The 27,888-nt window shown below is 59.7% G+C and overlaps 1 protein-coding gene across 3 annotated transcripts in view; it reads left to right on the top strand.

Moving 5' to 3' along the window:
* Positions 1-27,888, top strand: part of ESPL1 (extra spindle pole bodies like 1, separase) — a 35,930-nt gene that overhangs the window by 987 nt on the left and 7,055 nt on the right. Inside the window, exons 2-25 of one of the 3 annotated variants that reach the window (XM_064401136.1) lie at positions 189-321; positions 1,940-2,998; positions 3,591-3,695; positions 4,491-4,611; positions 5,468-5,604; positions 6,350-6,636; positions 7,522-7,848; positions 9,031-9,190; positions 9,579-9,699; positions 11,257-11,396; positions 12,330-12,464; positions 13,958-14,077; positions 15,093-15,264; positions 16,257-16,388; positions 17,293-17,449; positions 18,653-18,762; positions 19,400-21,273; positions 22,572-23,232; positions 23,322-23,393; positions 24,113-24,347; positions 25,378-25,451; positions 25,506-25,655; positions 26,230-26,357; positions 26,965-27,087. In XM_064401136.1, the coding sequence (XP_064257206.1) occupies positions 229-321; positions 1,940-2,998; positions 3,591-3,695; positions 4,491-4,611; positions 5,468-5,604; positions 6,350-6,636; positions 7,522-7,848; positions 9,031-9,190; positions 9,579-9,699; positions 11,257-11,396; positions 12,330-12,464; positions 13,958-14,077; positions 15,093-15,264; positions 16,257-16,388; positions 17,293-17,449; positions 18,653-18,762; positions 19,400-21,273; positions 22,572-23,232; positions 23,322-23,393; positions 24,113-24,347; positions 25,378-25,451; positions 25,506-25,655; positions 26,230-26,357; positions 26,965-27,087 (6,693 nt within the window). In that variant the 5' untranslated portion in view covers positions 189-228. Of the gene's footprint in view, positions 1-188; positions 322-1,939; positions 2,999-3,590; positions 3,696-4,490; positions 4,612-5,467; positions 5,605-6,349; positions 6,637-7,521; positions 7,849-9,030; positions 9,191-9,578; positions 9,700-11,256; positions 11,397-12,329; positions 12,465-13,957; positions 14,078-15,092; positions 15,265-16,256; positions 16,389-17,292; positions 17,450-18,652; positions 18,763-19,399; positions 21,274-22,571; positions 23,233-23,321; positions 23,394-24,112; positions 24,348-25,377; positions 25,656-26,229; positions 26,358-26,964; positions 27,088-27,888 lie in introns of all 3 variants that reach the window. The other 2 variants (XM_064401135.1, XM_064401134.1) reach the window with 2 other exon arrangements.

Raw genomic sequence — 27,888 nt, 5'->3', positions numbered from 1 at the left:
GCTGGGGGCTCAGGGGGGGTCAGGAATTGGGGCTGGGGGTGCTCTGGAGCACTGAGGGGGCAAAGAAGCGTGGCTGGGGGGGGGCTCTGTGGGGTTTGGGGCTCTGGGATTTGGAGTTTGGGGTGGGGGTCTGTGGGTTTTGGGGGGTTCTGGGGGTCCCACACCTTCCCTTGCCCCCCCCCCCCCAGCCCCGCATCACAGAGAAGCCCCTCAGGAGAAGCCCCCGGGATGGCCGGGAAGGACGAAGAAGACGGGAAAGGTGGAAAGGATGGAAGCACGGACGGCTGGGCAGGCATCGAGGAGCGCCTGGAGGAGATCCGGGTGAGCCCGGGAGGGGCTGGGCTCTGATCCGGCTTTTCCTTGAGAGAAAACCTCGGGATCTGGGGCTCTGATCCCTCTTTTCCTTGAGAAAAAACCTCGGGATCTGGGGCTCTGATCCCTCTTTTCCTTGAGAAAAAACCTCGGGATCTGGGGCTCTGATCCCTCTTTTCCTCGGGATCTGGGACTCTGATCCCTCTTTTCCTCAGGAAAACCTCGGGATCTGGGGCTCTGATCCCTCTTTTCCCCAGGGAAACCTCGGGATCTCGGGCTCTGATCCCTCTTTTCCTCAGGAAAAGCTCGGGATCTGGGGCTCTGATCCCTCTTTTCCTCGGGATCTGGGGCTCTGATCCCTCTTTTCCCCAGGAAAACCTCGGGATCTCGGGCTCTGATCCCTCTTTTCCTCAGGGAAACCTCGGGATCTGGGGCTCTGATCCCTCTTTTCCTCAGGAAAAGCTCGGGATCTGGGGCTCTGATCCCTCTTTTCCTCAGGAAAAGCTCGGGATCTGGGGCTCTGATCCCTCTTTTCCTCAGGAAAACCTCGGGATCTGGGGCTCTGATCCCTCTTTTCCTCAGGAAAACCTCGGGATCTGGGGCTCTGATCCCTCTTTTCCTCGGGATCTGGGGCTCTGATCCCTCTTTTCCTCGGGATCTGGGGCTCTGATCCCTCTTTTCCTCGGGATCTGGGGCTCTGATCCCTCTTTTCCTCGGGATCTGGGGCTCTGATCCCTCTTTTCCTCGGGATCTGGGGCTCTGATCCCTCTTTTCCTCAGGGAAACCTCGGGATCTGGGGCTCTGATCCCTCTTTTCGTCAGGAAAAGCTCGGGATCTGGGGCTCTGATCCCTCTTTTCCTCAGGGAAACCTCGGGATCTGGGGCTCTGATCCCTCTTTTCCTTCAGAAAACCTCGGGATCTGGTGGGGAGATCTGTGGGGAATTCTGGGCTGGGGTATGACTCCTTTTCCCAGTAAAACCCTTGGATCCAACTGTGGGGCCTCTGGGGGATTCTGAGCTTGTTCTGACTCCTTCTTTTCCCAGGAAATGTCCCTGAGAGTCTCTGCTCTGACCCCAAACCCCTCTTTTCCCAGGAAATGCATGTCAAGGAGCTGTACTCTGACCCCAAACCCCTGTTTCCCCCAGGAAACAACCCTCAAGGGTCTCTCTCCTGACCCCAAACCCCTGTTTCCCCCAGGAAACATCCCCTGAAATCCCTCTTTTCCCAGGAAATGCATGTCAAGGGTCTCTGTCCTGACCCCAAACCCCTCTGTCCCCCAGGAAACATCCCCTACTCTGACCCCAAACCCCTGTTTCCCCCAGGAAATGCCCCTCAAGGGTCTCTGCTCTGACCCCAAACCCCTCTTTTCCCAGAAAACAACCCCTGAGGGTCTCTGCTCTGACCCCAAACCCCTCTTTCCCCAGGAAATGCCTCTCAAGGGTCTCTGTCCTGACCCCAAACCCTGTTCCCCCAGGAAATGCCCCTCGAGGGTCTCTGCCCTGACCCCAAACCCTGTTCCCCCCAGGAAATGCCCCTCGAGGGTCTCTGCTCTGACCCCAAACCCCTGTTTCCCCAGGAAATGCCCCTCGAGGGTCTCTGCCCTGACCCCAAACCCTGTTTCCCCCAGGAAAGCCTCCGGACCCCCTCAGCCCCGCCGTCCCGCCGCGTCCGCGCCTGCGACCGCGCCCTGCGCGCCTGCGTGGCCGAGCTGGCCCGGCCCGGCGGGCTGGTGGCCCTCGGCGCCCGGCTGCTAGCCCTGGCCCAGGAGGCCGCCCAGCTCTACCTGAGCCTGGTCCCCGCGCCCCCTCACCTGTACCTGGAGAAGATCCTGTTCCACGTGCTCCGCAACGCCGCGGGTTGGGTGGGACCGCCCGCCTGGAGCGTGGCCGAGCTGCTGCGGGCGCGGCTGCGGCGCGGCCGCCGCGACGCCGACTGGGCCACCGTCACCTCCGGCGCTTTTGCTGTTCTTTGGAGAGCTGCGGCCTCTCTAGCCGGCCCGGAGCGGCCACGGGAGGAGGGCAGGGCGGTGCTGACGGCCAGGATCCGTGCCCTGCGCTTCCTGCTGCTGCTGGAGTCGCGGGACGGGGAGGTCTCGCCTCGGGAATCCTTCCAGCCGCCCTTCTTCGCCTCGCAGACCGCCCAGCACGCCGCGGCCGCCGCCGCTCTCTACGAGGCTCACCGGGCTCCGTGCCCGCTCTTTGTGGCCAGGCAGCTCCGGGAATTCCTGCTGGACACCCTCAGGGATGAGGCCTCGCAGCCACCAGGCCTCCAGGAGTCCCTGTGCTTCCTGGAGCTCACCCGGGAGCGCTGCCGCCAGCTCTGCAAAGCCCGGCGGCCCCGCGACGCCCTGGACGCCCTGGAAGAATCCAGAACCTTCCTGGGAGCTGGGAATTCTCTGGGAGCCCCTCTGGAGCTGCTGGAAGCCGGGATCCAGCTGAGCCGGGCCGTGCTGGCCAGAAGCGTGCGGGCCGTGGGGCCGGCGCTGAGCCGGGCGGGAGCGGCGCTGGCGGCGGAATGTTCCGGAAGGGTTCTGCGGCTGCTGCTGGAAAGCTCCCAGCTGGTGCTGGCGCAGCTCGGGGAGGTGCTCAGGAGGAGCCAGGAGCTGCCCCTCGGCCTCCAGGAGCTGCCCGGGGTTTGTGCATTCTGCCAGGGCCACGGGCGGGCGCTGCGGCGGCTGCTGGCCCAGGTGAGGAGGAGGAGGAAGAGGAGGAAGAGGAGCTCTGGGGTTCCCTGGGGTCCCTCGGGGTCACTCCGTGCTGCTCCCAGCCCTGCCAGCAGCTCCTGGAACTTAGGGAGTCCCAAATCCCACTTTTCTCCATGCCAGCAGCAGCTCCTGGAGCTCCTGAACCCCCACATCCCCTTTTTCCCCTTTCCTGGACCCCAAAATCTCATTTTCCCATTCTCAGCTCCCTCCCATCATTCCCAAATCCCATTTTCCCATTCCCAGATCACTCCCATCATTTCCAAATCCCATTTCCCCATTCCCAAATCCCATTTTCCCCATTCCTGTGTCTCTGATTATTCCCAAATCCCATTTCCCCATTCCCAAATCCCATTTTCCTATTCCCAGCTCCCTCCCATCATTCCCAAATCCCATTTCCCCATTCCCAAATCCCATTTCCCCATTCCCAAATCCCATTTCCCCATTCCCAAATCCCATTTCCCCATTCCCAAATCCCATTTTTCCCATTCCCAGCTCCCTCCCATCATTCCCAAATCCCATTTTTCCCATTCCCAGGTCTCTGATCATTCCCAAATCCCATTTTTCCCATTCCCAGGTCCCTCCTGACTCCATCCAGGAGCAGGTGATGGTGAAGCAGCTGCTGTTCCACAGCCTCCAGCTCTTCTCCAACGCCATCCACGAAATATTCCAGCGCTGCCAGGCATGGATCCGGATCCCTGGGGGGCTGGGAGCCTCTCCGTGGGATTTGGGGCTGGAATTTTGGGGTGGAGCCTCTCCCGTGGGGGTGTGGGGCTGGAATTTTGGGGTGGAGCCTCTCCCGTGGGGGTGTGGGGCTGGAATTTTGGGACTGAGCCACCGTGGGAGCCTTTCCCATGGATGTGGGGCTGGAATTTTGGGATTGAGCCACTCTGGAAGCTTCTCCCGTGGGATGTGGGGCTGGAATTTTGGGGTGGAGCCTCTCCCGTGGGATGTGGGGCTGGAATTTTGGGGTGGAGCCGCTCTGGGAGCCTCTCCTGGAATTTGGGGCTGGAATTTTGGGGTGGAGTCTCTCCTGTGGGATGTAGGGCTGGAATTTGGGGGTTGAGGTGCCCTGAGGGGGCTCTGGAAGCTTCTCCCATGGGATGTGGGGTTGGAATTTGGGGCTGAGGGGCCCTGAGGGGTTTCTGGAAGCTTCTCCTGTGGGATGTGGGGCTGGAATTTTGGGGTGGAGTCTCTCCCGTGGGATTTGGGGCTGGAATTTTGGGATTGAAATGCCCTGAGGGGGTTCTGGAAGCTTCTCCCCTGGGCTGTGGGGCTGGAATTTGGGGATTGAGTCACCCTGAAAAGGTTCTGGGGGTGCTGGAAGCTTCTCCCGTGGGCTGTGGGGCTGGAATTTGGGGCTGAGGGGGTTCTGGAAGCTTCTCCCCTGGGCTGTGGGGCTGGAATTCGGGGCTGCGGGGCCCTGCAGTGTCCCCTGTGGCTCGGGGCTCCCGGCTGACCCGCGGTGTCCCCGCAGCCCTCGGGGTGGCCGGAGCTGGCGCAGGTGACCACGAGCTGTGTCCAGAGTGTCACCTGGATGCTGGAGGGGCTGGAGGGGCTGCCCGAGGCCGAGAGGGGCAAGTTCCTCGATGTCACCGGTCAGTGCCACCTCCTGTCCCCATCCCCAGTGACCCCAGTGGTCAGTGCCACCTCCTGTCCCCATCCCCAGTGGTCAGTGCCACCTCCTGTCCCCATCCCCAGTGGTCAGTGCCACCTCCTGTCCCCATCCCATGTCCCCAGTGGTCAGTGCCACCTCCTGTCCCCATCCCTGTGTCCCCAGTGGTCAGTGCCACCTCCTGTCCCCATCCCCTGTGTCCCCAGTGGTCAGTGCCACCTCCTGTCCCCATCCCCTGTGTCCCCAGTGGTCAGTGCCACCTCCTGTCCCCATCCCCAGTGACCCCAGTGGTCAGTTCCACCTCCTGTCCCCATCCCCAGTGACCCCAGTGGTCAGTGCCACCTCCTGTCCCCATCCCATGTCCCCAGTGGTCAGTGCCACCTCCTGTCCCCATCCCGTGTCCCCAGTGGTCAGTGCCACCTCCTGTCCCCATCCCATGTCCCCAGTGGTCAGTGCCACCTCCTGTCCCCATCCCCAGTGTCCCCAGTGGTCAGTGCCACCTCCTGTCCCCATCCTGTGTCCCCAGTGGTCAGTGCCACCTCCTGTCCCCATCCCCAGTGACCCCAGTGGTCAGTGCCACCTCCTGTCCCCATCCCCAGTGGTCAGTGCCACCCCAGGCTCCATGTTCCCAGTGGTCAGTGCCACTCCCGGACTCGGTGTCCCCAGTGGTCAGTGCCACCTGTCCCCGTCCCCAGTGGTCAGTGCCACCTCCTGTCCCCATCCCGGCTGTCCAGGGGTCACTCCATGTCCAGGGGGGTCAGGATCAGCTCTGGACGAGGAGGGGTCACTGCAGTGTCCCCTCCCTGTCCCGTTGGTCACTTTGTCCCCTCCGGACGCAGCTGCGGCCGCCTTCCGCCTGGGCCAGGCCTGGCAGAGCCGGAACGTTCCGGAAGCGGCCGGAGCCGTGTGCGAGCCCCTGTGCCGGGCAGTGCTGGCCGGCCACGGCTACGGCTGGCCTGGGGCCACCCCCGAGCGGGTACTGGGGGCACTGGGAGCGCTGGGATGGGGCACTGGGAGCACTGGGATGGGGGCACTGGGAGCACTGGGAGTGCTGGGATGGGGCACTGGGAGCACTGGGATGGGGGCACTGGGAGCACTGGGAGTGCTGGGATGGGGCACTGGGAGCACTGGGAGTGCTGGGATGGGGCACTGGGAGTGCTGGGATGGGGCACTGGGAGTACTGGGATGGGGCACTGGGAGTGCTGGGATGGGGCACTGGGAGCACTGGGATGGGGTACTGGGGGCACTGGGAGTACTGGGATGGGGCACTGGGAGCACTGGGAGTACTGGGATGGGGCACTGGGAGCGCTGGGATGGGGGCACTGGGAGCACTGGGAGTACTGGGATGGGGCACTGGGAGCACTGGGATGGGCTGATGGGACACTGGGAGCGCTGGGATGGGGGCACTGGGAGCACTGGGAGTACTGGGATGGGGCACTGGGAGCACTGGGAGTACTGGGATGGGGCACTGGGAGCACTGGGAGCGCTGGGATGGGGGCAATGGCAGCACTGGGAGTACTGGGATGGGGTAGTGGGGTGGAATATTGGGGGTACTGGGATGGGGCAGTGAGGTGGATACTGGGAGTGCTGGATGGGGTGCTGGGGTGGCATATTGGGGGTACTGGGATGGGGTCCTGGGGTGGAGCCCAGCGTCGCTGGGCATACTGGGGATACTGGGCGTACTGGGATCCCTGAGGATCGGCCGTTGCCCCCCTCCCCAGCTCCACAGGTGCTTCCGGCTGCAGGCGGAGAGCTGGCGCTGCCGCGGCCGGCCGGAGCGCGCCCTGGACGCGGTGGCCCAGTGGCTGCTGGCCCTGGGGGCACAATCCCAGGGCTTGGGGACATGCTCCTGGGGACAGGGGACACAGTCCTGGGGACAGGGGACACAGTGCCAGCGTCCCCAGGCCACCCCGGGCCAGCCCGGCTCGCTGGTGGCCGAGCCGGTGGCGCTCTGGGCCAGGATCAAGACGGAGGCGGCCAAGCAGGGAGCGGAGGAGCTGAGGCTGCGGTGAGGGCATGGGGATTGGGGGTTTGGGATGGGTGTTTGGGATTTGGGATCAGGGATTTGGGACTGGGGAATGGGGTTTGGGAGATTGAGGTTTGGGGAATTGGGATTGGGATCAGGGATTTGGGACTGGGGAATGGGGATTGGGGTTTGGGATCAGGGATTTGGGACTGGAGAATGAGGATTGGGAATTGGGATTGAGGTTTGGGGGATTGGGATTGGGATCAGGGATTTGGGACTGGGGAATGGGGATTGGGGTTTGGGATTGAGGTTTGGGGAATTGGGGAATGGGATCAGGGATTTGGGACTGGAGAATGGGGATTGGGAATTGGGATTGAGGTTTGGGGAATTGGGATTGGGATCAGGGATTTGGGAATGGGGATTGGGGTTTGGGATCAGAGATTTGGGACTGGGGAGTGGGAATTGGGGTTTGGGAATTTGGGAATGGGGATTTGGGACTGGGGATTGAGATCAGGGATTTGGGAATGGGGAATGGGGATCAGGGATTTGGGACTGGGGAATGGGGATTGGGGTTTGGGATTGAGGTTTGGGGAATTGGGATTGGGATCAGGGATTTGGGACTGGGGATTGGGATTGACATTTGGGGAATTGGGGATTTGGGATCAGGGAATGGGATGGGGGTTGGGGTGGCAGGATTGGGATGGGGGGATTGGAATAAGGGATGGGAAGGGGAGATTGGGATGGGGAGAATGGAGTGGGGGAATTTGGATTGGAGTGGGATGGGGGAATGGGATTGGGCTGGGACTGGGAGGGGAATCAGGAGCCCGCTGGGATAGGGGAAGGCAGAACGGGGTCGGATCTCCCTCCCATGCCACGACCCCCCCCAACCCCCCCTGTTTGTGCCTGTGACCCCAATGGCGCTGGCAGGACCCTGCGGGACGCGCTGCAGTCCCAGTCGCGCTGCCACGGGCAGCCCCTGTGCGGGGACGCGCTGCTGCTGCTGCTGCTGGCCGAGCTGCACGCCTACAAAGGCCTGCGGGGCCCCACGGCGCCCGAGCGCTACAACGTCCTGTGCGACCTGCTGGGCCTGTGGGACCCCCAGGGAGCCTGGAACCCCCCGGGGCCGCGGGAGCCGGGGGGCAGCCGGGACCTCCCGGGAGCGCCGGACCCCGGCCGGAGCCTGCCCAGGGCGGCGGCGCTGCTGGAGCTGGGCCAGCTGCTGTGCAGCCACAGCTTCAGCGCCTACACTGACTGGTGGGTGCTGGTCCTGGTCCTGATCCCAATCCTCCATCCTAACCCTGATCCCAATCCTCCATCCCAACCCTGATCCTGATCCCAATCCTCCATCCCAACCCTGATCCCAGCCCAGCTTCAGCGCCTACACTGACTGGTGGGTGCTGGTCCCAATCCTGATCCCAGTCCTCCATCCTAACCCTGATCCTGATCCCAATCCTGATCCCAATCCTCCATCCTAACCCTGATCCTGATCCCAATCCTGATCCCAATCCTCCATCCCAACCCTGATCCTGATCCCAATCCTGATCCCAATCCTCCATCCCAACCCTGATCCCAGCCCAGCTCCTGTGCAGCCACAGCTTCAGCGCCCACACCGACTGGTGGGTGCTGGTCCTGGTCCTGATCCCAATCCTGATCCTGATCCTGATCCTCCATCCCAGCCCTGATCCTGATCCTGATCCCAATCCTCCATCCCAACCCTGATCCTGATCCCAATCCTGATCCCAATCCTCCATCCCAACCCTGATCCTGATCCCAATCCTGATCCCAATCCTCCATCCCAACCCTCATCCCAACCCAGCTCCTATGCAGCCACAGCTTCAGCGCCCACACCGACTGGTGGGTGCTGAGCCTGGTCCTGGTCCTGGTCCTGATCCCAATCCTGATCCTCCATCCCAACCCTGATCCCAATCCTGATCCTCCATCCCAACCCTGATCCCAATCCTGATCCTCCATTCTGATCCTCCATCCTGATCCTCCATCCCAGTCCTGATCCCAGCCCAGCTCCTGTGCAGCCACAGCTTCAGCGCCCACACCGACTGGTGGGTGCTGAGCCTGGTCCTGGTCCTGGTCCTGATCCCAGTCCTGACCCTGATCCCAATCCTCCATCCCAATCCTGATCCTGGTCCCGATCCTCCATCTTAACCCTGATCCCAACCCTGACCCTGATCCCAATCCTGATCCTCCATCCCAATCCTGATCCCAGTCCTGATCCCAATCCCTCATCAACTCCCATCCCATTCCTCCATCCCAATCCTGATCCCATTCCTCCATCTCAATCTCTCATCCCCTTTCCCTTATCCCAAATCCCCCATCCCATTCCCCCATCCCAATCCCCCTATCCCATTCCTGGGACTCTGGGTGCTGTTCCCTTGATTTTGGGGTCGATTCCTTGGATTTTGGGAGTCCCTGTTCCCGCAGCTCCGCCCTGGACGCCGTCCAGGAGGCCCTGAGGCTGCTGGAGTCGCTGGCCCGGAATTCCCAAACCTGCAATTCCCAAATGCGGGATCAGCTCCTGGACGAGCGCGCCCAGGCCCTGCTCTGGCTCCACATCTGCACCCTCGAGGCCCTCCTGGAAAAGGTGGGATGGGGTTTTCCTGGGATTTGGGGAAATCCTGGAGTTCCCTGGGTGCCCCAAACCCATCCCAGGGATGATTTTCCTGGGATTTTGGGACACCCAGATTTCCCACAGTGATTTTCCTGGGATTTTGGGACACCCAGATTTCCCAGGGTGATTTTCCCAGGATTTTGGGAAATCCTGGAGTTCCCTGGGTGCGATTTTCCCAGGATTTGAGGATTCCTGGAGTTCCCTGGGTGCGATTTCCCCGGGATTTTTGGGATTTTGGGGATTCCTGGAGTTCCCTGGGTGCAATTTTCCCAGGATTTTTGGGGTTTTGGGGATTCCTGGAGTTCCCTGGGTGCTATTTCCCCGGGATTTTGGGCGTTGCTGGAATTCCCCTCCCTCCCAGAGCGTGGCCCGGGAGCGGCGCGGGCGGGGCCGGGCCCCGGAGCCGGGCTGGGATCGGGATCCCGAGGGAGAGCGGCCGGAGGCGCGGGACGGGATCCGCTGCAGCCTCAGCTCCGAGAGCGGTGAGCGGGGTCCCGCAGGGGTGGGGAGGGGATTTCGGGGTGAGGGAGGGGGTTTCCCAGGATGGATGAGGGTCCTGGAAGGGTGGGAAGGGGATTTTGGGGTGAGTGAGGAGGTTTTGTGGGATGGATGAGGGTCCTGGAGCGGTGGGAAGGGGATTTTGGGGTGAGGGGAGAGCTTTTCTGGGGTGTATGAAGACCCTGAAGGGGTGGGAAGGGGATTTTGGGGTGAGTGAGGAGGTTTTGTGGGATGGATGAGGGTCCGGGAAGGGTGGGAAGGGGATTTTGGGCTGAGTGAGGGGGGTTTGTGGGATGGGTGGGGGTCCTGCAGGGGTGGGAGGGGGATTTTGGGGTGAGTGAGGAGGTTTTCTGGGATGGATGAGGGTCCTGCAGGGGTGGGAAGGGGATTTGTGGGATGGGTGGGAGTCCTAGAGGGATGGGAAGGGGATTTTGGGGTGAGTGAGGGGGTTTTCTGGGATGGATGAGGGTCCTGGAGGGGTGGGAAGGGGATTTTGGGGTGAGGGGAGAGCTTTTCTGGGGTGTATGAAGACCCTGAAGGGGTGGGAAGGGGATTTTGGGGTGAGTGAGGGGGTTTTGTGGGATGGATGAGGGTCCTGGAGGGGTGGGAGGGGGATTTTGGGCTGAGTGAGGAGGTTTTGTGGGATGGATGAGGGTCCTGGAAGGGTGGGAAGGGGATTTGTGGGATGGATGAGGGTCCTGGAGGGGTGGGGAGGGGATTTTGGGGTGAGTGAGGGGGTTTTCTGGGATGGATGAGGGTCCTGGATGGGTGGGAAGGGGATTTTGGGGTGAGGGAAGAGCTTTTCTGGGGTGTATGAAGACCCTGGAAGGATGGGAAGGAGATTTTAAGATGAGTGAGGAGGTTTTGTGGGATGGATGAGGGTCCTGCAGGGGTGGGGAGGGGATTTGGGGTGAGTGAGGGGGTTTTGTGGGATGGGTGGGGGTCCTGCAGGGGTAGGAGGGGGATTTTGGGGTCAGTGAGGGTGTATTTTTGGGATGGATTAGGGTCCTGAAGGGGTGGGAGGGGGATTTTGGGATGAGTGAGGAGGTTTTGTGGGATGGGTGAGGGTCCTGGAGGGGTGGGAAGAGGTTTTGTGGGATGGATGAGGACCCTGGAGGGGTGGGAAGGGGATTTTGGGGTGAGTGAGGAGGTTTTGTGGGATGGATGAAGACCCTGGAGGGGTAGGAAGGTGTTTTGTGGGATGGATGAAGTCCCTGAAGGGGCAGGAAGAACTTTTTCGGGATCCTGGAAGGTTGGGAAGAGTTTTTTTGGGGAATATGTTAGGTTGGGAAGAGCTCTTGTAGGATTCTGTAAGGTTGGGAAGGGGTTTTTGGAACCCTGATGGATTGAGAAGGGATTTTTTGGGATGCTGGTGGATTGGGATGAGCTTTTTTGGGATCATGGGAAGAGCCTTTCCAGCCCCACTGATGAGATTTTCTGGGAAGCACAAGACCCTGGCAGGCTGGGAACGACTCCCCAGGATTATCCCATTTTGGGAACAGCATTTTTGGGGTTCCTTCCTGAGCCCTGTGTGCCCCCAGCTCTGTCCAAACCCTTGGATGAAGCCCTTGCCCTGTGGAAGGAGCTGCTGGCCGGTGCCGGCGTTCCCGAGGTGCGCAGCCCGGAGCAGACCGTGAGCTCCCTGCAGCTCCTGGCCGAGCTCTACCGCCTCCAGGACAAGGTGGGCCCCAGCTCCGTGGGGGTCTGGGCTGGGAGGAGGAGGAGGAGGAGGAGGAAGGACAGGGTTTGGGGTGGTGGGGAGGAAGGCAGAAAGAGTTTGGAGTGAAGGAGGAGGGAATTTGGGGCAAAGAGGAGGGAGGGAAAGAGTTTGGGGATGTGGGAGAGGAGGAAGGAGGGAGTTTTGGGATGAGGAGGAAGAGGAGGGAGTTTGAGATGAGGAGGAGGAAGAGAGTTTGGGGTGGTGGGGAGGAAGGCAGAAAGAGTTTGGGATGAGGAAGGAGGGAATTTGGGGCAAAGAGGAGGGAGGGAAAGAGTTTGGGGATGTGGGAGAGGAGGAAGGAGGGAGTTTGGGATGAGGAGGAAGAGGAGAGAGTTTGGGATGAGGAGGGATAGAGAGGGAGTTTAGGATGAGGAGGAGGAAGAGAGTTTGGGATGGAGAAGAGGAAGGCAGAAAGAGTTTGGAATGAAGGAGGGAAGTTGGGACAAAGAGGAGGGAGGGAAAGAGTTTGGGGATGTGGAAGAGGAAGAAGGAGGGAGTTTGGGATGAGGAGGAAGAGGAGGGAATTTGGGATGAGGAGGGAAAAGGAAAAGGTTTGGGATGATGAAGAGGAGAGAGAGTTTGGGATGAGGAAGAAGAGGGAAAAAGTTGGGGAGGATGAAGAGGAAGGGGGAAGGAATGGGATGAAGAGGAGGATGAGGAGTGGTTTGGGATGATGAAGAGGAAGGAGAGAGTTTAGGATAAGGAAGAAGAAGAAAAAAGTTTGGGAGGATGAAGAGGAAGAGAATTTGGGACAAAGAGGAGAAGAAGGAGTGAGGCGTCCTGGGGATGAGGAGGAGGAAGGGGAAATTTGGGACGCGGAAGAGCAGGGAGAGCTTTTGCCAGGACCCCTGGGCTGCCTTTGGGGGGTTTATCCGTGGATTTTCCCCTTCCCAGCCCGTGCAGGCCCTGGAGAGCCTCCTGCTGCTGCGCTCGCTATGCCGCCGCCTCGGGGACGGCCCGGGAGCGGCCGACGCCCTGTGCCGGCTGAGCCGCGTCCTGCTGCGGCTGCGCTGCCCGGCCCGGGCCCAGGTACGGCTGGGAGTGTCCTGGGAAACCTGGGAATGTCCTTCTGAAATCCTGGGGAACCTGGGAATGTCCTCCCTAAATCCTGGGGAATGTCCTTCCCAACCCGGGAAATCCTGCTGCGCCTGCGCTGCCCGGCCCGGGCCCAGGTACGGCTGGGAGCGTCCCGGGAAAGCTGGGAATGTCCTTCTGAAATCCTGGGGAACCTGGGAATGTCCTTCCTAAATCCTGGGGAACCTGGGAAATCTGGGAATGTCCTTCTGAAATCCTGGGGAATCTGGGAATGTCCTTCCCAACCCGGGAAATCCTGCTGCGGCTGCGCTGCCCGGCCCGGGCCCAGGTACGGCTGGGAGCGTCCCGGGAAACCTGGGAATGTCCTTCTGAAATCCTGGGGAACCTGGGAATGTCCTTCCCAAATCCTGGGGAATCTGGGAGTGTCCTTCCTAAATCCTGGGGAACCTGGGAATGCCCTTCCCAACCCAGGAAATCCTGCTGCGGCTGCGCTGCCCGGCCCGGGCCCAGGTACGGTTGGGAGTGTCCTTGGAAATATGGGAATGTCCTTCTGAAATCCTGGGGAATCTGGGAATGCCCTTCCGAAATCCTGGGGAATCTGGGAATGTCCTTCCCAAATCCTGGGAATATTGGGAAACCTGGGAATGTCCTTCCGGGAAATCCTGCTGCAGCTGCGCTGCCCGGCCCGGGCCCAGGTAAACCTGGGAAACCTGGGAATGCCCTTCCCAGAGCCTGGGAAATATGGGAATGCCCTTCCCAAAGCCTGGGAATCCAGGGAAATCTGAGAATGTCCTTCTCAAATCCAGGAAATCTGGGAATGCCCTTCCCAATCTGGGAAATCTGGGAATGCCCTTCCCAGTCCAGGTACATCCAGGAGATCTGGGAATGTCCTTCCCAAATCCTGGGAAATCCAGGGAAATATGGGAATGTCCTTCCCAATCCAGGAAAATCCAGGGAAATCTGGGATCCAAGGAAATCTGGGAATGTCCTTCCCAATCCAGGAAAATCCAGGGAAATCTGGGATCCAAGGAAATCTGGGAATGTCCTTCCCAAATCCAGGGAAATCTGGGAATGTCCTTCCCAATCCCGGGAAATCTGGGAATGTCCTTCCCGGTCCCAGGGAAATCTGGCAATGTCCTTCCAAAACCCACGGAAATCCAGGGAAATTATTTGGAAATGTCCTTCCAAAACCCAGGGAAACGTGGGAATAACCCTCAGGATGGGGGGAATTCCAGAATTCCCAAAATCCCAGCAAAATCACCCCCAGGAAGGACTTCAGGGAACCGGGGAACTCCAGGAATCCTGAAAACCCCAGGAAAAGGATTTCAGTGGGTTTGGGACACCCCGGGAACTGTGGGTGTCCCAAAATCCCAAAAATCCTTATAAAATCCCAAAAATCCTGGGAAAATCCCAAAAATCCTGGGAAAATCCCCCCCCCCAGGGTGGGGTTTGGGGTGCGGGTGCTGATCCAGGCGTGGCATTCCCAGGTTTTCCTGGAGGAGCTGGAATTGTGCCTGGGGCAGGACGAGGGCAGCGAGGATTCCCGGCTGCTCCTGCGCCATTCCCGGCTCCTGCTGCGCAGCCATCTCTGCTGCCTCCAGAAAAAGGCAAAAATTGGGAATTTCCTGAAAAAAATATAGGGAATTGTGGGGTGGGGGATTTGGGGAAGGGGTGATCCTAAATCCTGGTTTTTCCAGGTGGAGTAGGGTGTGGTCCTGCTGCTGGAAGGGGATTGGGGAGGGATAAAAGGACCGGGATTGGGAGGGAATTGGGATTGGATAGAAGGACTGGAATTATGGGATTGGGATGGGATAAAAGGGTTGGGATGGGTGGAATTGGGATGGGATAAAAGGGCTGGGATTGGGAGTGGGATAAAAGGGCTGGGATTGGGAATGGGAGGGAATTGGGATGGGATAAAAGGGTTGGGATGGGAGGAATTGGGATGGGATAAAAGGATTGGGAATGGGATGGAATTGGGATGGGATAAAAGGTCTGGGATTGGGAATGGGATGGAATTGGGATGGGATAAAAGGGCTGGGATGGGATGAAATCACTGGGATGATGGGACAAAAGGATTGGGATGCGATAAAAGGATTGGGATTGGGTTGGGATCACCCCCCTGATCCCAAATCCCATTTTTTCCCCAATATTTCCCCTTTTTCCAGGCGGATCAGGGCGTGGCCCTGCTGCTGGAAGGGGATTGGGATAAAAGGACTGGGATAATGGAATTGGGATGGGACAAAAGGACTGGGATTGGGTGGGGATCACCCCCCATGATCCCAAATCCCATTTTTCCCTGTTTTTCCCCATTTTTTCCCCTTTTTCCAGGTGGATCAGGGTGTGGCCCTGCTGCTGGAAGGGGATTGGGATTGAGCAATGGGATAAAAGGACTGGGATGATGGAAGTGGGATGGGATAAAAGGACTGGGATCACCCCCCACGATCCCAAATCCCATTTTTCCCAATATTTCCCATTTTTTCCCCTTTTTCAGGCAGATCAGGGCATGGCCCTGCTGCTGGAAGGGGATTGGGATGGAGCAATGGGATAAAAGGACTGGGATCACCCCCCACGATCCCAAATGCCATTTTTCCCAATATTTCCCATTTTTTCCCCTTTTTCCAGGTGGATGAGGGCGTGGCGCTGCTGCTGGAGGCCCTGAGGGAGCCGTGTGCCCAGAGGGCCACCAGGGGCTGGTACCTGGCCCAGGCGCAGCGGCTGCAGCTGGTGGCCGCGTTCCTGGAGCTGCCCCCGGCGCTCCTGGCGGCGCCGCTGCGCCAGCAGCTCCGGCAGCACGGTGGGAACGGGGCAGGGAACGGGACTGGGGAGGGGAAATCCATCCCGGGGGGGCCGGGGTGAGCAGGGACGGGGAGAGGGTGTGGGGTGGGGAGGGAGAGGGTGTGGGGTGAGGAGGAGGAAGAGGGAGAGAGTTTGGGATGAGGAGGAAGAGACTTTTGGATGAGGAGGAAGAAAGAGAGAGTTTGGGATGAGGAAGAGGGAGAGAGTTTGGGATGAGGAGGAAGAAGAGGGTTTGGGATGAGGAGGAAGAGGGAGAGGGTTTGGGATGAGGAGGAAGAGGGAGAGGGTTAGGGATGAGGAGGGAGAGGGTTTTTGATGAGGAGGGAGAGGGTTTGGGATGAGGAGGAAGGGGGAGAGGGCTTGGGGTGAGAAGGAGGAAGAGGGAGAGGGTTTGGGATGATGAGGAGGAAGAAGGAGAGAGTTAGGGATGAGGAGGAGGAAGGACAGAGTTTGGGGTGAGGAGGAGGAAGGACAGTTTGGGGTGAGGAGGAAGAGGGAGAGAGTTTGGGGTGAGGAGGAAGAGGGAGAGAGTTTGGGATGAGGAGGAAGAGGGAGAGAGTTTGGGATGAGGAGGAAGAGGGAGAGGGTTTGGGGTGAGGAGGAAGGGGGAGAGGGCTTGGGGTGAGGAGGAAGAAGGAGGGAGTTTAGGGATGAGGAGGAAGAAGAGGGAAAGAGTTTGGGATGAAGAGGAAGAGGGAGAGGGTTTGGGATGAGGAGGAGGAGGGGAGGGGTTTTGAGGATGAGGAGGAGGAAGAGCGAGGGAGTTTTGGGATGGGGGAGGAAGAGGAAGGGAATTTAGGGCTGGAGAGAAGCACGGAGGAGTTTTGGGGATGAGGAGGAGGAAGAAGAAGAAGGAGTTTGGAGAGGAGAAGGAAGAAGGGATTTGGGATGAGGAGGAAGAGACGGGTGAGTCGGGATCCAGAGCTTTGCTGTGAGGAGGAGGAGGAGGAAGGGCGGGGGGTGCCCTGTGCTGATGCCCCGGCATTCCAGGCTGGAGCAGCCCCAAGGTGGCCCTGCTGGAGGCGCAGAAGCTGCTGAGGAGCGTCCTGGTGTTCCTGGTGGGCAGCGACGTCCTGGGCAGCGCCCGGAGCCGCCCGCCCGAGGAGCCCGGCCCCGACTGCGGTCAGCACGGGCACGGGGTGGGGGCACTGGGGTGGGGTGGGGGGCACTGGGGTGGGATTGGGGTCATTGGGGTCACTGGGGTGGGATTGGGGTCTCTGGGGTGGGATTGGGGTCATTGGGGTGGGCCTGGCCCCGACTGCGGTCAGCACGGCCACGGGGTGGGGTCACTGGGGTGGGATTGGAGTCATTGGGGTCACTGGGGTGGGATTGGGGTCACCGGGGTGGGATTGGGGTCACTGGGGTCACTGGGGTGGGATTGGGGTCACTGGGGTGGGATTGGGGTCTCTGGGGTGGGATTGGGGTCACCGGGGTGGGAATGGGGTCACTGGGGTGGGATTGGAGTGATTGGGGTCACTGGGGTGGGATTGGGGTCACTGGGGTCACTGGGGTGGGATTGGGGCCCTGGGGTGGGACTGGGGTCATTGGAGTGGGATTGGAGTCATTGGGGTCCTTGAGATGGGATTGGGGTCCCTGGGAGCCTCTGGAATGGGATGGGGTCTCTCTGGAAGGGTTGGATCCCTCTGGGAGGGGATGGGAGCTTCTGGAATGGGATGGGAGGGGTTTGGGGTCCCTGGGATGGAATTGGGGTCCCTGGGGTGGGGTGGGATGGGATGGGAATGGGTTTGGGGTACCTGGAATGGGATTGGGGTCCCTGGGAGCCTCTGGAATGGGATGGGATGGGTTTGGGGTCCCTGGGATGGGCTGGGGGTCCCTCAGGAAGGGTTGGGATCTCTTGGAATGAGCTGAACTCCATGGGAAGGTCCAGGAGCCTCGGGAATGGCTCCATCTCCCCAGGACCCCTCCCCATCCATCTCCCTGGGACCCCTCCCCATCCCATCTCCCCGGGACCCCTCCCCACCCCAGGGCTCTCCCAGTGTCCCCAGTGCCACCCCGCTGTCCCCAGGCCTGGCGCTGGTGCACAAGTGGCAGGTGCTGGGGGACACCCTGGGCTGCTGCCAGCGCCTGGTGACGCTGCTGGGCCACTGCGAGGTCCTGTGCCAGGCCAGGGCCTTCTGCAGCGAGGGGCTGACCCTGGCCGGACACCTGCAGGCCGCCCGCTGGTCAGTGCTGGGGCTGGGGTCACTGGGGTGGGGTCATTGGGGTGGGGTCATTGGGGTTGGGTTTGGGGTCATTGGAGTCATTGGGATTGGGGTCACTGGGGTTGGGATTGGGTCATTGGAGTTGGGTTTGGGGCCACTGGGGTTGGGTTTGGGGTCATTGGAGTCATTGGGATTGGGGTCACTGGGGTTGGGATTGGGTCATTGGAGTTGGGTTTGGGGCCACTGGGGTTGGTTTTGGGGTCATTGGGGTCACTGGCGTTGGGTTTGGGGTCATTGGGATTGGATTTGGGGTCACTGGGGAATGGTGACCAGCACTAAGGGACTGTGGCCGGACACCTGCAGGCCGCCCGCTGGTCAGTGCTGGGGCTGGGGCCACTGGGGTGGGGTCATTGGGGTTGGGTTTGGGGTCATTGGGGTTGGGTTTGGGGTCACTGGGGCTGGGATTGGGGTCATTGGGGTCATTGGGATTGGGGTCACTGGCATTGGGTTTGGGGTCATTGGGATTGGATTTGGGGTCACTGGGGAATGGTGACCAGCACTAAGGGACTGTGGCCGGACACCTGCAGGCCGCCCGCTGGTCAGTGCTGGGGCTGGGGTCATTGGGATTGGGGTCACTGGGGTTGGGTTTGGGTCATTGGGGTTGGGTTTGGGGTCACTGGGGTTGGGTTTGGGGTCATTGGGGTTGGATTTGGGGTCACTGGGGTCATTGGGGTTGGGTTTGGGTCATTGGGGTTGGGTTTGGGGTCACTGGAGTTGGGTTTGGGGTCATTGGGGCCACTGGGGTTGGGTTTGGGGTCACTGGGGTTGGGGTCATTGGGATTGGGTTTGGGTCACTGGGATTGGATTTGGGGTCATTGGGATTGGATTTGGGGTCATTGGGATCATTTGGGTGATTGCAATAATTGGGATTGGGAATGACATCATTGGGATTGGGAATGGGATCATTTGGATTGGGAATGGGGTCATTGGGATCATTGGGGTTGGGGTTGGGATCCTTTAGGAATGGTGGGCCAGGAGCTGAGTGAGCATCCCAGGCAGGGCAGGAGCTCATTCCCACCCCCTCCCAGCTCTGGTGGCCTCTGAGGGGTTTCCCCATTTTTCCCCGTTTTCCCCATTTTTCCCCGTTTTCCCCCGTTTTTCCCCGTTTTCCCCATTTTTCCCCGTTTTCCCCCATTTTTTCCCCATTTTTCCCGTTTCCCACAGGTGCACGTGGTTCCTGGTGCTGCAGTCCCAGCTGGAGCTGCAGCAGGGGGAGCTGGAGCTGAGCCTGTCCCACCTGCAGCACGCCCAGTTCCTGCTGCAGCCACCGACTGGTGAGACTGGGACGGGGAATCCCAGAGATCCCAGTGGGGGAAATCCCAGAGATCCCAGTCTGGGAATGGGGGAGATCCCAGTGATCCCAGTCTGGGAACGGGGGTAATCCCAGTGGGGGAAATCCCAGCGATCCCAGTCTGGGAATGGGGGAAATCCCAGAGATCCCAGTCTGGGAACAGGGGAAATCCCAGTCTGGGAATGGGGGAAATCCCAGTGATCCCAGTTTGGGGCTGGGGGAAGGATCAAGCTCGGACAGGATCCAAGTTTTTTGGACCCTTCTTTGGGCTGGAAAATCCCAAATTATCCCTTCCCTCCCCTCCAGGGTTAAATCCCTTTGGGAAGAGAACCCCAAACATCCCTTCCCTCCCCTCCAGGGTTAAAGAAGACAACCCCAAACATCCCTTTCCTCCCATCCAGACTTAAATCCCTTTAGGAACACAACCCCAAACACCCCTTCCATCCCCTCCAGAGTTAAATCCCTTTGGGAACACAACCCCAAACATCCCTTTCAGGGTTAAATCCCTTTAGGAACACAACCCCAAACATCCCTTCCCTCCCCTCCAGAGCCCAAACCCCTCTGGGAATCATTCCCCACAAGCCTCCAAACCCCAAATCCTCCCTGACCTCCCATTCCAGAACCCAAACCCCGCCGGGACCCTCCGCGACGCCGGGCCAAGATCCAGCTCCGGAAGGGCCACGTGGCGAGGAGGAAACCTCAGGACGCCGTTCCCGACCCCGTTCCTGGCGGGGAGGAGGACGAGGAGTTCCTGCAGGGTCCCTCGCTGGCCGCCCTGGCTCCGGCCGCGCTCCCGGAGCCGCCGGACGCCCTCACGGCCTCGCCGGAGCTGAAGGGAAGCAAAGCCTGGAGAAGCCTGGAATTTCTGTCCCACCCCCCGGCGTGTCCCTGCTCCTTCTGCCGCGACCCCGCGCTGCTGGCGCTGGGGCTGCGCTGGCTCCTGGCACAGGCGCGGGCGCGGCTGCTGGCCGGCGAGGTGGCACCGGGGCTGGCCCTGCTCAGGGCGGTGCTGGCACGCTGTGGCAGCGCTGGCACGCGCCTGGCGCGGGAGCTGGGGGACACGGGGCAGGGCCTGGGGGCTGGGGGGACTCCTGGGGATGGGGACGGGAGCCTGCAGGGCCCCTCTGGGCATGGGGACATCGGCAGGGACAGGGACATCAGCCTGTCAGACCCCTCTGGGGATGGGGACATCGGCAGGGATGGGGGAGCTCCTGGGATTGGGGACAGCACCAAGGATAAGGGAATTCCTGGGATCGGGGACATCAACAGGGACAGGAGCCTGCAGGACCCCTCTGGGGATGGGGACATGGTCAGGGATGGGGACAGGAATCTGTCAGACCCCTCTGGGATTGGGGACATCAGTAGGAACGAGGACAGGAGTCTGTCAGACCCCTCTGGGATTGGGGACATTGTCAGGGATGGGGACAGGAGCCTGCAGGGTCCCTCTGGGGATGGGGACATCAGTAGGAACAAGGAAAGGAAAATGTCAGACCCCTCTGGGATTGGGGACATTGTCAGGGGTGGGGACAGGAGTCTGTCAGACCCCTCTGGGACTGGGGACATCATCAAGGATAAGGGAATTCCTGGGAATGGGGAAATCAGCAGGGATGGGGACAGGAGTCTGTCAGACCCCTCTGGGATTGGGGACATCAGTAGGAACAAGGACAGGGCTCTGCAGGACCCCTCTGGGATTGGGGACACCATCAGGGACAGGGACCCCTCTAGGAGCAGGGACACCCTTGGGGACAGGGACCTGTGGGATCACTCCAGGGACAGGGATCCCGCTGGGGATGGGGGCACCATCAGGAATGGGGACACCTTTGGGGTTGGGGACACCTTTGGGGTTGGGGACCCTCCTGGGGACAGCACCCCGGGCCCGCTGGCTGAGCTGGTGGCCACTGGCTACTGCACGCTGGCCCTGCAGAGCCTGGCCAGTCCATCCCAGTGCCCCCCAGTTTGGGATGAGGAGCTGGAGCGGGGGCTGACCCTCCTGGGGTCCCAAAGCCCCCCCGTGGCCGGCCTGGGGGTGGCAGTGGCCACTCTGCTGCTGGCCAAAGCCGTGGCCACCCTCGGCCGCGTGGCCGCCGCCCTCGGCCACTCCATGGATGACATCCTGGCCCAGGCCTGGACCCCCCGTCCTCCACCCACCCCAAATCCCCCAAAACCCCAAAAAACCCCCAAAGCCCCGCCCAAAACCGGACCCCAAAAAGCCAAAGCCCCCAAAGCCAAGGCGGGGAAGACCCCAAAAGTGAAGCCCCCCAAATTTGGGGATGTCTTCTCCCTGGGGGACTCAGACCCCGAGGTCCCCCCCATTGTCCTGCGGCCGGGGGGGCCCTGCACCCCTCACCCCAAATCGGGGGTGCCCCCAAAAGCGCTGCTGGGGGGGCCCAGGACCCCCTTCACCATCTTCAGCGAGGAGCCCTCCCCGCCCGGGGGCAGCTCCCGGCTCCGCAGGGCCCCCAAAATGCCAGGAAGGGTCAAGTCCCGCATCAGGGTGAGCTCGGGCCTGGGGGCACTCTGGGGGGGGAAAAGTTTGGGGAAATTATTGGGGGGAAAAGTTTGGGAAGGGAAATCTGGGGAGGAAAAAATTTGGGGGAGGGAAAACTGGGGGGAAAAGTTTGGGAAGGGAAATTTGGGGAGGGAAAAGTTTGGGAAGGGAAATTTGGGGGGAAATCAGGAGGAGGAAAAGTTTGGGCAGGGAAAACTGGGGGGAAAATGTTTGGGGAGGGAAAACTTTGGGGGGAAAAGTTTGGGAAGGGAAATCTGGGGAGGGAAAAGTTTGGGAAGGGAAATTTGGGGGGAAATCAGGAGGAGGAAAAGTTTGGGCAGGGAAAACTGGGGGGAAAATGTTTGGGGAGGGAAAACTTTGGGGGGAAAAGTTTGGGAAGGGAAATCTGGGGAGGGAAAAGTTTGGGGAGGGAAATTTGGGGAGGGAAAAGTTTGGGGAGGGAAATTTGGGGGGAAATCGGGAGGAGAAAAAGTTTGGGGAGGGAAAGTTGGGGAGGGAAAACTGGGGGAAAATGTTTGGGGAGGGAAAACTTTGGGGGGAAAAGTTCGGGAAGAGAAATTTCGGGAGGGAAATCAGGAGGAAAAGTTTGGGGAGGGAAAAGTTTGGGAAGGGAAATTTGGGAAGGGGGGAGGAGGAAAAGTTTGGGGAGGGAAAATTTTGGGGGAAAATGTTGGGAAGGGAAATTTGAGATGGGAAATTTGGTGGAGAAATCAGGAGAAGGAAAAGTTTGGGAAGGGAAATTTGGGGAGGGAAAACTGGGGGGAAAAGTTTGGGGAGGGAAAACTTTGGGGGGAAAAGTTTTGGAAGAGACATTTGGGGGGGGAAAAGTTTGGGGGGAAAAGTTTGGGGAGGGAAAATTTTGGTGGGTAAAGTTTGGGAAGAGAAATTTGAGAGGGGAAATTTGGAGGAGAAGTCAGGAGAAGGCAAAGTTTGGGGAGGGAAAATTTGGGGGGAAAAGTTTGGGAAGGGAAATTTGGGATGGAAATTTGGTGGGGAAATTGGGAGGAGGGGAAATTTGGGAAGGGAAATTTGGGGAGGGAAAATTTTGGGAGGAAATTGTTGGGGGGAAAAAGGATTTGGGAAGGGGAGGAAAATTTTGGGGGGCAGAAAACGTTTGTGGGGGAACATTTTGGGGACAGGAAATTTTGGGAAAGGAAGGAAAATTTTAGTGGGAAGATTTGGTGGCGTGGGGGAAACTTCACGTGGAAAACTTTGGGAAGGTGAGGAAAAATTTTGGGATTAAAATTTTGGGTTGAACCCATTTTTCCCCCCCCCTTTTTCAGGTGACATTCAGTGACAGCGACTCTGAGGAACCCCAAATTCCCCCAGATCCCCCCAAAAGCACCCAGAAACGTTCCTGTGCCCAGAGGAGGGTCCAGCCCCAAAAATCCCCCAGGAATTCTCCAGGAATTGCAGCTCGGCCCCGGCGGGGGCGGCCCCGCAAGGAGCTGGGGACCCCCAAAAAGAGGGAAGAAAGGGGCATCAACCACGTGGAAAATGTGGAAAAGAAGGAAAATGACATCCCACAAACAGCTCTGGAAAAGAGGGAAAGAAGGGGAAACGCCAAAGTGGAAAGTGTGGAAAAAATGGGAAATCCCAAAGTGGAAAATGTGGAAAAAACGGGAAATCCAAAAATGGAAAACGTGGGAAAAAGGGGAAATTCCGTGGAAAAAACGAAAAATGGCAACGTGGAAAATGTGGAAAAGAAGGAAAAGGGCAAATCCCAAAAATCTCTGGAGAAGAAGGAGAACAGGGGTCCCCGCCGGGCTGGGGGTCCCCGGGAGAAGAAGGAGAGGGGGACCCCCCAAAGTGGAATTTTGGAGGAAAAGAGGAACTGGGAATTTTCTGGGATTGAGGAGCGGGACCCCCTGAGGGCCGTGGAGGAGGAGGAAGAGGAGGAGGAGGAGGAGGAGATGAGCTTCGAGCTCCCCCCGCTGCCCCCAGGTGAGTTTGGGGGATTTTGGGGGAGGGGTTTCATCTTGGTGACCCCAAAATTGCCTTTTTTGACCCCAAAACTGCCCCATCTTTTGCAGGTGGGGCCAGCAAGGAAATCCCAGGAATGGGCGACAAGGGGGATCCCCCAAATCCAGAGGGGTCCCAGCCCGGTGAGCACCTGGGATTTGGGGGATTTTGGGGCGGTTTTGGGATTTTGGGGCTCAGCTGGGCGTGGCCTGACTTCTCCAGGGGTTTTCCTTCCTTTTCCAGGCATTTTCCTTCTTTTTCTCAGGAGTTTCCTCTCCTGAACTTTTCCCTTCCCCAAATTTTTCCTCCCTTCCCCAAATTTTCTTTCCTTCCCCAGAGCTTTTCCTCCCAAACTTTTCCTTTCCCTAAACTTTCCCTTTTTTGCCCCCAAACTTTGTCCCTGCTGTCCTGACCCTTCCTGTCCCCACTGACCACTGTCCCCACTGACCTCTGTGACCTCTGTCCCCCCAGGTGACCCTTCTCTGTCCCCAGCTGACCCCTCTCTGTCCCCCCTGTCCCCAGGTGACCCCTCAGTGGCCGCTGTCCCCCAGGTGACCCCTCTGTCCCCTGTGTCCCCAGCTGACCCCTCTCTGACCCCTCTGTCCCCTGTCCCCAGGTGACCCCTCTCTGTCCCCTGTCCCCATATGACCCCTCTCTGACCCCTCTGTCCCCTCTGTCCCCCCAGGTGACCCCTCGGTGGCCGCGGTCCCCCCATGTGACCCCTCTCTGACCTCTCTGTCCCCTGTCCCCAGGTGACCCCTCTCTGACCCCTCTGTCCCCCCATGTGACCCCTCTCTGACCCCTCTCTGTCCCCTGTCCCCAGCTGACCCCTCTCTGACCCCTCTCTGTCCCCTGTCCCCAGCTGACCCCTCTCTGTCCCCAGGTGACCCCTCGGTGGCCGCGGTGCGGGCGCTGCTGGCCGAGGCGCTGGCGTGGGTCGGGCACTTCCCGCCGGGCTCTCTCTACGGCCAGCTGTGCCAGCTGCTGGCCATGGCCCTGGGGGACGGGGACCCGCTGGCCACCGCGGCGCTGCTGGCCGAGTCCCTGGGCGTCACCCTGCGCCACCAGCTGCTGGCCATCGTCCACGCCAGGGCACGGTGGGTCACGGGGCACCTCCGGGTGGCACCTTCCGGCCCCTGTCCTCTGTCCCCTGTCCAGTGGCCCTGTCCAGTGTCCCTGTCCTTTCCCCAGTGTCCCCATCCCTGTCCAGTGTCCCCTTGTCCAGTGGCCCTGTCCAGTGTCCCCATCCCTGTCCAGTGTCCCCGTCCCATCCCAGTGTCCCCTTCCCAGGGTCCCCATCCCTTCCCAGTGTCCCCTTCCCAGTGTCCCCATCCCAGTGTCCCTGTCCAGTGTCCCCATCCAGTGTCCCTGTCCCAGTGTCCCTGTCCCTTCCCAATGTCCCCATCCAGTGTCCCCATCCAATGTCCCCATCCCTGTTGAGTGTCCCCATCCCTGTCCATGTCCCCGTCCCAGTGTCCCTGTCCCTGTGTCCCTTCCCAGTGTCCCCATCCCTTCCCAGTGTCCCCATCCCTTCCCAGTGGCCCATCATCATGTCCAATGTCCCCATCCAATGGCCCCTTCCAGTGTCCCATGTCAATGTCCCTGTCCTTTTCCAGTGTCCCCTTCCAGTGTCCGCGCTCTTCATCGCCACGCCATCAGATCTCACCCAGTGTCCCCATCCCAACATCCCCATCCCCAGTGTCCCCATCCCAACGTCCCCATCCCCAGTGTCCCCACCCCAATGTCCCCACCCCAGTGTCCCCATCCCAATGTCCCCACTCCAGTGTCCCCATCCCAACGTCCCCATCCCCAATGTCCCCATCCCAATGTCCCCATTCCCAGTGTCTCCATTCCCAATGTCCCCACTCCAGTGTCCCCATTCCCAATGTCCCCACTGGGGATTCCCCCATGGGGAAGGAGCTCATCCCATATCCCCTATCCCCATCCCATATTCCCATCCCCTATCCCATATTCCCATCCCATATCCCACATTCCCATATCCCACATTCCCATCCCATATCCCACACCCCCCATCCCATATCCCCTACCCCCCATCCCATATCCCCTCCCTCCATCCCCAAATCCCATCCTGGCCCCATCCCAAGGGATTTTGGGATGACCCCACAGGAAGAAGAGGAAAGCAGCAGCAGCAGCCAGGGGGGACATCTCGGATCAGCTCCAGGGCCTCTCCCTGAATTCCCGGGATTCCCAAAATTCCCGGGATTCCCAAAATTCCAAGGATTCCCGGAATTCCCAGGATTCCCAAAATTCCCAGGATTCCCAGAATTCTGAGGATTCCCAGTCCCACCTGGCCCAGCTCGAGGAGCTTTTCCAGTTCAGCTCCGCGGGTTTGGGGCCGGCGGAGCGGGAGCAGTTCCGGGAGCAGCTCCAGAAGATTCCCAGCGGTCAGTGCTGGGATCCCGGGCTGGGAGATCCCAGATTCCCAGTTTGGGGATTGGGAAAGCCCAAATTCAACATCCAGGAATTGGGAAATCCCAAATTCCCAGGGTGGGGATTGGGAAATCACAGATTTCCAGTTTGAGGATGAAATCCCAAATTCCCCATCCAGGGGTTGGGAAATCCCAAATTCCCAGTCTGGGGACTGGGAAATCCCAAATTCCCTGTTTGGGGATTGGGAAATCCCAAATTCCCAGTTTGGGGATAAAATCCCCAATTCCCAGTTTGGGGACTGGGAAAGCCCAAATTCCCAGTTTGGGGACTGGGAAATCCCAAATTCCACATCCAGGGGTTGGGAAATCCCAAATTCCCAGTGGGGGGACTGGGAAAGCCCAAATTCCCAGTGTGGGGATTGGGAAATCCCAGATTTCCAGTCTGAGGATGAAATCCCCAATTCCCAGTTTGGGTATTTGGTGGCCTCAAATGGGTTGGGAATGGTTGGAATGGGGTGGGAATGGTTGGGATTCAGGTCTGGGAAGCTTTGGGGGTTCCTTGGGATGGAACTTTGGGGTGTCCCCTCAGGTGTCACCGTGTGCCAGCTGTCCCTGGTCAGTGCCACCCCCGGCGCCCTCGGGGACACGCTGCTGCTGACGCGGCTGGAGCGCGGCGCGGAGCCCGTCAGCGTGCGCATCGCCACCGAGCGCTGCCAGGTCAGCCTCCTCCTCATCCTCCTCGTCATCATCGTCCTCCTCCTCCTCCTCCTCCTCCGCTTCATCATCATCCTCGTCCTCCTCGTCATCATCATCCTCATCCTCCGCTTCATCATCATCCTTATCCTCGTCTTCATTGTCATTCTTATCCTCCTCTTCATCCTCATTCTTATCCTCATCTTCATCCTTATCCTCACCTTCATCCTTATCCTTGGCTGGGGGACACCTGCAGTTCCAAGGATTGGGATCCCAAATCCCTTCTCATCCTCTCCTCATCTTCCTCCTTTTCCTTGGCTGGGGGACACCTGCGGTTCCAGGGATTGGGATGCCAAATCCCTTCTCCTCCTCCTCTGCCATTCCAGGGACTGGGATCCCAAATCCATCCTCATCCTCCTCTCCCATTCCAGGGATTGGGATCCCAAATCCCTTCTCATCCTCCTCTCCCATTCCAGGGATTGGGATCCCAAATCCCTTCTCATCCTCCTCTCCCATTCCAGGGATTGGGATCCCAAATCCCTCCTCCTCCTCCTCTCCCATTCCAGGGCTTGGGATCCCAAACCCCTCCCCGTGCCGGGCCGGGATCCCAAGCCCCTCGTGTCCCCTCCAGGCCCCCCTGAGCGGGATCCTCCGGGAATTCGAGCGGATCCAGCGGGAGCAGCGCGAGGCCAACGCCTGCACCGAGCGCCAGGAGTGGTGGGAGCGGCGATCCCGCCTGGACCTGCGCATGCAGGTGGGACAGGGACCCCAAAAACCGGGAAAAGCCTGGGCACGGGGCCGGGAGCGCCCCAAAACCCCCTGGGATTCCCTGGAAAACCCCCCCCGGGATCCCCGATGGGGTTTTCCCTGGGATTCCCTGGAAATTCCCCTGAGATTCCATGGGATTTCCCTGATTCCCTGTGGGATTTCCCTGATTCCCCATGGGATTTTCCCGGGATCCCCAATGGGATTTTTCCTGGGATTCCCTGGAAATCACCATTGGATTCTTGTGGGATTTTCCCTGGGATTCCCTGGAAAACCCCCCTGGGATCCCCGATGGGGTTTTCCCTGGGATTCCTTGGAAATCTCCCTGGGATTCCTGCTGGGATTTCCCTGATTCCCCATGGGATTTTCCTGGGATCCCCAATGGGATTTTCCCTGGGATTCCCTGGAAAACCCCCCTGGGATTCCTGATGGGATTTTCCTGGGATCCCCGATGGGATTTTCCCTGGAAATCCCAGTTGGATTCTTGTGGGATTTTCCCCGATTCCCTGTGGGATTTCCTCTGGGATTCCTCAAATTTCCCAAACACCCAAATATCAGGAAAACCCTTGGGATTGCGACCCCATAACCCTCCCTGGCATTCCCTGGAGGATTCCCTTTTGGGATTTTCCCTTGGATTCCCACTTTCCCAAACCCCCAAATATTGGGAAAAGCCCTGGGAATGAGGCCTGACCCACCCCATAACCCCCCTGGGATTCCTTTTGGGATTTTTCCTGGGATTCCCTTTGGGATTCCCCCTGTGCTTCCTTTAGGGATTCCTGTGGGATTTCCC

Source organism: Passer domesticus, chromosome 31 (genome assembly GCF_036417665.1).
Source record: "Passer domesticus isolate bPasDom1 chromosome 31, bPasDom1.hap1, whole genome shotgun sequence".
In the NCBI taxonomy this organism is placed as follows: domain Eukaryota; kingdom Metazoa; phylum Chordata; class Aves; order Passeriformes; family Passeridae; genus Passer; species Passer domesticus.
This window is presented reverse-complemented; position numbering and strand designations above follow the sequence as displayed.